General features: G+C 29.0%; 1 protein-coding gene across 1 annotated transcript; it reads left to right on the top strand.

Moving 5' to 3' along the window:
- The first annotated feature begins 7,881 nt into the window (after positions 1 to 7,881).
- Positions 7,882 to 9,352, top strand: LOC112082907. The gene is made up of 4 exons (XM_024150593.1): positions 7,882 to 8,254; positions 8,340 to 8,555; positions 8,650 to 8,792; positions 9,085 to 9,352. Exons 1-4 carry the CDS (start codon positions 8,137 to 8,139, stop codon positions 9,226 to 9,228), a joined length of 621 nt encoding a protein of 206 aa, XP_024006361.1. The 5' UTR covers positions 7,882 to 8,136; the 3' UTR covers positions 9,229 to 9,352.
- The last annotated feature ends 226 nt before the right edge of the window (positions 9,353 to 9,578 follow it).

The following is a 9,578-nucleotide window of genomic DNA, read 5'->3' as shown; positions in this document are numbered from 1 at the left end:
TAATAATTAACCAAAAAGGAAACTTCTATGATTATCTTTTTTATAAACAGAATAAATACTATTTACTGTGTGTTTTTTTTTAATAAAAAAATCTACTTATCTACTCCTGCGACCAAAAAAAAAATCCACTCCATGACTTATCTATTTCTTTCCAGAAAACATAATTTAAAACTTGTTTGATCAGCCGACGATGAACAAAAAAAGTCTTATCATGGTTATCGAAAACATTCTTTTTTTCTCATCATGATTGACTTTTGATTTTTAGATTAAATTCAAATATAATATTTTATTTACTTCTAATTTTTTGAAGAAAAAATTCTTTATTTAAGTTGTAATATGTGTTTATAATGTTTTGGTAGTTTTAATATATTTTTTTATATACTATTATTCTAACCTCTCGAAATTATGAAAGCGGTTTGGAATTCGATTCTTAGAAGATGCGATTTCTGCAAGTTATTATGGAGGCAAGCTTATAAAAAAATTTTTAGCATGGTGCAAAGAAAGTCATTCGTGGTGGTTTCGAGTTGCGTGAATTATTTGGAATTCTCATAATATGTAGTTTTCATAGTCTGTAATAGACGATTAAAAAAACCTCTGGATATCAGAATAATATCGTATTTATTCTCCACATCAGATCATTTTATCCAACTACAGGTTGCGAACAAGGATATGCTCCCGAAACCATTATCCTATGAATCTTAATTAAGCCGGCTAGGCGACTACCACTCTCAAGATTTCATATTAAGAAAACTTAGTGGTGAGATTAATTGCTTTTAGAAAATATTAAATTTGGAAAGAGTAATTGAACACTATATAATTCTCTATCTTAAAATAAAGTTGGAAATTCTCTCCTCTTGTTATGAAGCTTGGCCCACATAGTCTATTTGTGTACTTGCATGTGATCGGTCACAACAAGGGCAGTGTTTTCATAATCATAAATTTCTGGAACATTTCGAAAAGAAAAGCAAATACAAAATTTTCTATTGAAAAAATAAAAGGCGACAAAGTCATACCGAAGGGTATAAATAAAAAAAAAATATGAAACCTAAAAACATCGGTGTAGCTGCTAGTTGTATTCAAATCATTTGTTTTCTTAATGCGACTTTGTTGCAAGTGAGGATCAAAAGTTCAATGGCTTTTAATTCTTTTGATATTAAGCTTGCTAAAATTTGTAACCAAGAACATTTTGTAAACTATTCTAACAAACATTCTGAAACTTCTAAACCATATAAAACTGATATGTAGAGACATCAATTCGCCTGTAAACAATCTATCTAGCAAAACAATATTTTACTAACCTGAATATGAGTTCCTAAACCACTTAATCACTTATATAAGTCAAAGCAACTCTTAGTCTCATACCATGCACTTATATAGCGTGATATAAATATTTCTCATAAGCGAATGAAACATATAGTCATAAACTTGAAGCAACATTTCATGATTAGTTGTGACAATATTGTATTCAGATTTCAATAGTTGTACTAAAATTGCACTTGTAGTTGTTTTTTGGGTCAAATTCCAGATTATCACACCTGAAACCATATATAATTTAATAATATTTTTTGTGGGAGTTATACTTTTTCAGGTATAATTGGATATTTAAGCAAACTTTATTGGGTATCTATCGATCTACACTGCCAATATCAAAAACTACTTAAAAATTACTTAGAAAATCTAGTTTGGTGTTGTTACCGATTTCACTATAGTAAACTATATTTTCAAGGTGTTCAAACACAATGCGATTAATTGTTGTTTTTAAATATGGTCAAGTTATATTGAACATTTACCAAGCTTGGTTTAGTTCTTTTCAGTTTAATCTTGACGGTGGTTTTCAACAACAAAAAAAAAATCTAATTCTCATAGTTAACTGTGAATATAAAATTAACACGTGAGAAAATTATATGATAGGAAAAAATATATACTAGTTTCAATTTTTTTATAAAATAATAATTTTTAGATTGTTGGCAAGTGTCATCTGATTCTTGTATTTAGGTTAGGTTTAGAAAGTTCTCCTTGGTGTATAAAAAACAATATAACCGTAATCATTATTAATAATAAAGTTCATAATCTCTCACCTTATCACTTTCTTCTCAAACAATCACATGGATCCTGGTAACAATAGAGATCAGGTCACCGATGGAGTCCACGTCCACGTTCGACCAGTCACGTCTTACACGATGATTGCAAATCTGATTATCACACTGATTCTTACGACGCTCATGGAAGATTTCCAGTCGCTCTTCTTCTGAAGGGGCGATGGCGCCGTCATCTGACAACAAGATGCTGGAATATGTTGAAACTTTCAACACCAGCTTCTGTGTTGCCGGAATAATATATGTCGCCAGCTGCCAACTGGTATTAAACCCGTATCTTTCTAAACCACCTCTCCGTTATTGTTGGGTCAGTGGCTGTCATGTAAATACTGTAAAACTTCAACTAGAAATGTAAACATTATATATATATATATATATATTTCAAAATAAATTGCTTAATTTCTTCTTCTTTTTTATATATTGACTTTTTGTCATCAATGATTTTTTTTCCATGTATGTAGAGATTCTAGAGAATCAATGTGGTTTGTAAAATGTATCATTGAAAATATGGAGTTAAGAAAAAGTAATGAAACATTTTATATTAACATAATTATATATATATATATATATCATTTTAAAAGAAGGAATTTATAATTATTAAAAATTAATCAAGTATATAAGTTAACGAAAAATTTCTATGTTTAATCTAACATACTAAAGAAAAAACAATTATAAGTTTTAATTTCAAGAACAAATGTCTTAGCTATTGAATAAAGTACAGACCATATAATCATATATTTAGACTTGAAATATTGACAAAAAAAAGACTTGAAATAACCAAATAGCCATTTTTGCGAATTTTTTTTATAAGTATATAAATTACAATAACGTCTTTTGTTCGAATTCTTAATCTTTATTAGTTATGGGCCTAAAAACAATGCTTTTGTAGATTGTTGACCCAAAAAATAAGAATCACTAGTATTTGACGCTTCTTTTTTTTTTGCTGTGATATGTAATTTTAACGTGCACTTTTTTAAATGAAGCAAAATATTCATTTCGTAACTGACGCTGTTGTTTTATATGGTAAATGACGTCATCTAGTTGATTTTGTAACTGAAACACTAGATTTTAATCAGTCTTTTTTTAATCAAAATTTGTAATGTAATTCATATCCTTTTTATAGATATAATTTTTCTAATAAGTGACAAAAATTTATTTTGTGTTTAGTTATAATTTTGTTTTAAAATTTTTTATTTCTAGTATTATTATGACTATGATCATTAAACCATAAGTCTAATCCGATCATTTTAATAATAAAAAAATAATCGTTATTATAAATATATTTTTAATTCACTTATTCTATTAATGAGAAAAAGACTATGGTTATAAAACCATAATTCTAACTCGCCCGTTCATATAACTATATAATATAAATATTTAATAATTTTGAAATAATTTTTATTTTTAATATATTGCAACATAACCTAATCCACATAAGATTACAATTGTAAAAAAAAAAAATCTAATCCTCTCATCAAATCACCATATATTATTAATATTTATCAATTTTCAATATGTAAAATTTTAATCTGATTGAATATAATTAAAAAAAATATAATATGACACTACAAAAAAATCATAATGCATCATTTATTTTATTTATTTGTATTATTTATAATTGATGCAAAGAATTTTAAATCATTTGAGAAAATGATTCTGAAAAGTGGTGATGCAAATATTATACATCAGTTCATAATGAACTGATATAAATATTTTAAATATTTGCATCAGTTGTTCTAATCTGTGTCAATTATTTTAAATGATATTAAATTTTACATCAGTTATTACAAATGGTGTTATTATTTTTTTATCAATGGTAAATACATTGATGCTAAAAATGCTAGTTTTGTATAAAAGTTTTTATTTTTAAATTTGTTATAAAGTCTGCTTTGTATCAATATTTTTAAAGTGATGTGATTTAAAATAAATTAGCATCAGTTTTGTGCAATCGATGTCATATAAACTAATAATAACATCAATTATATCAGCTGATATTAATAATATATAATTTGTATCACTTGTTAATAAATGGCTGTAATTAGTATCAATTACTTTTCTGATACAATTTATTTGATGCTATCTACATTTTTTTTATAGTGAGGTAATAGTTAATCATATATGTTATTTTAAAAATATTATTTAAAATTTAAAATTTAAATTAAATCTAACCTATATTTAAGGAAGTCTAAAGTAATTTAAATTAATATATTTTTCAGAATTAAATTCAATTATAAAAGTAGTTTGAATTTTAAATTAAATATAACAAAGAATCTTTCGTTATCTAAATTAATATCTAATTTTTGGAATTAAATTTATATATAACTGAAAATATGTTTTTAAATAATATTATAATAAATTATGAATTTTTAAATAATATTATAATAAATTATGATAATTTTAAAAAATTTTCCAAACACTTAAAAAAAACTTTAGAAATGTTTGGAAGCAAGTAATAAAAATAGTTATGTTTTAATATAATAGATTATTTTTATTTATTTATTTAATTAATAAAATAATTTATCAAAAATAAAGTATTAAAAATCCATAACTAAAAAAAACATGAAAAAATGTCAAAAATTATATGAAGAAACACTTACAAAGTTAGCCTGCGATCTTCCATATCTTGAAATCTTTTTTTATCATTGCTTCATTTATCACTTTATCAAAATGCTCATTTACAACAAAGCAAACCATACAATCGTTTAGAAATTGATCATCCAAATTGATCATCCATTCGGTTACTTAAGCTAGTCTTCATAATTTTTATAGTAGAAAAACACTTTTCAACAATAACAGTGGCAACAGGTAAAGTCAAAACTAATTTCAAAAGCCAATTAAAAAAGAATTATTTACACTAAAAGACACTTTTACAACTTCGTCTTACAAAAATGGCACTTTCAACTATTAGGGGACTTTTTCTGTACTACAAATACTATTCACACCAAAATAATCCGAAATTGTCCCTCGTGTTCACGAGAACGGTGGATGCAACTCGTGGATACCGAATTAAACCCAGATTTTAAAAACAGTAATTATTTTTCCCCTTCTGTTTTGTATTGTATTTTTCTGTATTGTGAAACATATAAAACAATTTTTTTTGTTAGATTGAAAATGTATATCCACGTCGAATATATGAATGAAAACCTATCCACGCAATCGTGTCCATGTTATATGTCCATCATGCATCATCCACATCATATTTTGTGAATGGATATCTAAGTAGATTTCTGTTGTTTTAATTTTTTTTATAAAGATTATTTGAAAATTTTCTTGTTTGATAAAGAAAGTATAGCATAATGGGTTTTAAAACAATGACAAAATAAAATTAGAATTTTAATTAAGTTAGCTTAGGACCAGATTTATGCATCTTTGTTCTTTTCTACCTAACCTTAATGCTGGGTTTCTGAGAATCACTTAAACCCAGATTCTAGACATTTCATTGCACCAAAATTGTTTGATGAAATGTCTGAACAAAGCTAGTTCAAGAGTCTAATGTTTAATTTACATGGGAGTGTTTTATTGAGCTTAGATAGTATATCATGATTGGTTTCTAATGCATATTTTTATTTGTTTCTCTAATGATGATTGGGTATGAAAGAATGTTTGAGATTATGTTTTGATGCTTGGGAAAGATTGAAACTTGTGTTGAATCATGAGCTGCTTAGATCATTAATCATCATTTTCATTAGCTACTTAGTTTGATCCTGAAAGCACCCTAGCCAACTATCATATCTAGAGCTCTATACTTCATCATATCATATTCATCATCATTTAATTGCTCTTGCTTTGTTTAGTTTGCATTGTTTAGTCTTGTTTTAGTTTACTTGTTTAGCTTTGTTACTTGTTTGAACACCAAAATCTGTCTACTTTGCTTGAATTAAGTAAAAGCTTCATGAACTAGTGTTTAAACTCACCTGATATGGATTGATACCTTCTTCCTACATGATAGAGGGATTGATAACCCACTAAGAGCCTTGGAAACTCTTACTTATCAAAACCCGAACTTTCTTTCCACGGAAAGACGATTAAACCGCATGCAGGTTTTACAATAAAATGGGCTGATAGACATTAGAAACATTCTTTTTATATAATAAGACTAGATAATTACCAGCATATATGCGCGTTTGTAATTTAATATTTTATAAACCATGAAAATAAAAACTAAAAATGGAATATTCAGAATATAAAATTAGATCACTCGTAAAAATATATAATACATAAATTTTTTGAAAGAAAACTACTGTTGACATATACAGAAAAATTATTGCTTTTAGATTCATATCACCTTTCAATTTGAAACCAAGATAATAGATAAATAGGAAATGAATTTAAAAATAAAAAACTAATGTGAATTAAATATATTTTTATCAGTTTTTATCTTGAAGAGGTAATGACCAAACTTTTTTCTAATAGCATATATGTAACTTTAATGGAAACTAATTTTCAAAGATTATACCTCACTTTTTTAAAGTTAGAGCGAATTATTTTTTCATCCTATTTAGTTTCATTCTCGTTATACCTGTTTTATTTAATGATTATATCATATTAAGTTTTTAAAAACTGTTTTTCAATAATTGTATCTATTTTTTTAATGATTATATTCAGTTTCATCATACATCATTCTCATTTTTTACAGTGAGAATTAAGTAAAAAAGCCAGTACAATTTACATTATAATTCACACAAAAATAATGGATGTCTAATTTTTTATCGTGATAATATTTTTAGTAACTTTACATTTCAAGGTTATAATCAGCTATTAAATTTTAAGTTTTTTTTTTATTGATCGATTTTACAATTTTCCAACTTTGACTTACATATATGTTATGTGAGTTAGCAACTTTGAAACATTAGTTTCTATAATAAAAAAATAACTTTCTTACTATAAAGTGAGGATGGTTATCTGTTGTTTAATTTTTTTTTTATTTTAATATGAAATATGAAATTTTCTCCTTTTTAAACAATTTTTACTTTTTTCAAATTTGTTGGTATCCATTGATAATTTAGTTTAATTTTCTTAATCTAAACAAAATATATTAAGATATATAAACGTAAAACGGGATGTTCTCGTAGTATACTATAAAAGTTAAAGGAAACCCTAAACGGATCGATACCTTGCGTTGTAGGATAAGATTGAGAACTTCCCATAACCATAAGCTTTGCTAAAAACTAGAAACATTCTCTCTCTCTCTCTCTCTCTCTCTCTCTCTCTCCCTCTCTCTCTCTCCCCCTCTCTCTCTCTCTCTCTCCCTCTCTCTCTCTCTCCCCCTCTCTCTCTCTCTCTCTCTCTCTCTCTCTCCCTCTCTCTCTCTCTCTCCCTCTCTCTCTCTCTCTCTCTCTCTCTCTCTCTCTCTCTCCATTGGCTGATTCGATATGACAGGAGACGGTTGGTAGTTTGGTTTCGATTTATCCGATATGGCATGAGGTCCGTTGTAGATTAATGAACTTACTGCGATTGATTTTTGTAGGTTATGACGTGCTCCTAACGACGGCGGTGTGGTGGGACATCAATACGACAATACCTGTCCAGTACCTGTGAAAGATGGTTCAAATTCAGTATCGCAGGATGAGCTAAATCCGTTGGAGTATGCTGTTGGGTTTGGGCTTTGTCGTTGGGTAAAAGAGCTAGTGGGCTTGCTTGTTTTGAGGCCCAGGTTACGACGGGAAGAAGCTGGTTGTTATAAGAGGAGAGAGAGAGGCGTAACAAAGGCTGTGTCTTCGTCTTCAATCTTTAAGGCTATCGCCATTGTTGATTCCTCTGTAACATACTCTTATACTGGAGAAGATAGTGAATTCCGGGATAAAAGATCCTGAAGAGAGATGTACCCAGAGTTATGGGGAACTCTATAAACCTGTGTGCTCTTTCTTTTATGTTCTAAGTTTTCTGCGAATTCACACGAGATAAAGAGAGATAGTGAGCTGAGAGAAATCGGATTGCTCGATCCTAAGATAGTAGATTCGCAATCGTATCGGCTACAGTACCATAGGGTTATGAGCCTGGTCGTGTCCGTCAGAGTATAGAATCGGCGTTGAGAAATTACATGGGTCCTCATCCAGTCATCATCTTTTGCTTTGGCAACCTAGAATACATCCCTCTTCAAGTCTTGAGAGACATCTCTTCCTCTGGAATATTCTTACTCATGCCCCTTTCAGTACTTGGTTAAACCACTCTTTCTACCATGAATTGATTTTTTTTTGTTTTTTTGTTTTTTTGTTTTTTTAACTCATTCGTCGTATTTTCAAGGTGGGGAGCAAGTCGCTAAGCTTGTGAGCGACTGGAGCTATCATAAACCGACTACAATATTGCTCATATCTGGTGAGGAAACTTGGTATAATGAATTTATGCGCGACTGCACAGAAGGAGCCAGAATTCTTCGTGCATTTCCAGATCCTCAGCCACCACTACGTACACCTGGTACCTCTACTTCTAAAGAGTGGGTCTGGGACTACTTGCTTAAAGGTGTGTTTTTCACACCTCTCACACGTTAACCATCAAATATGCTATAAACTGTTTCTGTACTAGTTAGTACTTTTTTTTGTTTCCCTTTCCACAGAGAAAGGGAGGGGGGCTCCTGTGGAGATAGAGAGCATGTTACTTTGGTATGCTCCTAAGTTTTTGTGCAGACTATGCTACAAAGCTACCATAAGCGTTGAACATTTCTTCAGTCATCTCAAGAGTAGAGAACACAAACAGAAGGTAAGCATCCTTCTTGCCTCCTAATCATTACATTTGAACTTTGACCCCATGCATGTTGGCTGTCAAGCAGTTGATGGGCTCTGTGATTCCTAGAGACGATAACGATAAACCTGTCAATATTTCCAAGCTTTGCGATTATCCCTATTACAACAACAATAATAAGAACATCCACTTACAAAGTGAAAAACATAAATTTCAAGCAAGTCTTAACTTGTTATCATTACATTTTTTTAAGTCATGGTAAGAAAACCTCTCCCTATCAAAATTATTGATACCAACTCATGTGCGTTAGGCCTTGAGGCAGATTGGGACAGACGAGGAAGAAATGCAGTGTATCCAGGAAAAAGCGCAAGCAGCGCATGCTAAGGATATTTCTTTGGCAGTCTGTGGCGTGGGGGCGGCGGTCACGGTAAGTGGAGGAATAAAGGTGAACTGAACTAGACTAAGACCATCTCCATTGCATATCTCTATTTTTCTCTTTAAAATAGAGAAACTCTAAAGTAGAGGTGCATTTGTTTCTAATGCTTATCTCTATTTTTTCCTTTAAAAATAAATATTCTAAATATATTCCTTTATTATTTATTCATAACAATTTTGATTTATAAAATTCATAATTTAACTGCACTTATTTTACATTTTACAAAAGTTTCCATATATTATAATTATAAACATAAATATTTGTATCTTTTTTTTGTAATTCAATTTACAATTCTGGAGAAGTTTCAAATTTAATAATAGTATATGTTTCTAAATTTTTTTCAAAGTAATTAAAAATTAAGACACTTA

The sequence above is a fragment of the Eutrema salsugineum genome, unplaced genomic scaffold (assembly GCF_000478725.1).
Source record: "Eutrema salsugineum unplaced genomic scaffold, Eutsalg1_0 scaffold_7, whole genome shotgun sequence".
NCBI classification, from domain to species: Eukaryota; Viridiplantae; Streptophyta; class Magnoliopsida; order Brassicales; family Brassicaceae; genus Eutrema; species Eutrema salsugineum.
This window is presented reverse-complemented; position numbering and strand designations above follow the sequence as displayed.

What these genes read in the sequence shown, in the direction of transcription:
- LOC112082907 (XM_024150593.1), top strand. Translation starts at nt 8,137, where the DNA reads ATGGGTCCTCATCCAGTCATCATCTTTTGCTTTGGCAACCTAGAATAC. An exon ending in CATGCCCCTTTCAGTACTTG is followed by an intron (nt 8,255 to 8,339) that starts GTTAAACCACTC and finishes CGTATTTTCAAG; the next exon opens with GTGGGGAGCAAGTCGCTAAG. An exon ending in GTAGAGAACACAAACAGAAG is followed by an intron (nt 8,793 to 9,084) that starts GTAAGCATCCTT and finishes CATGTGCGTTAG; the next exon opens with GCCTTGAGGCAGATTGGGAC.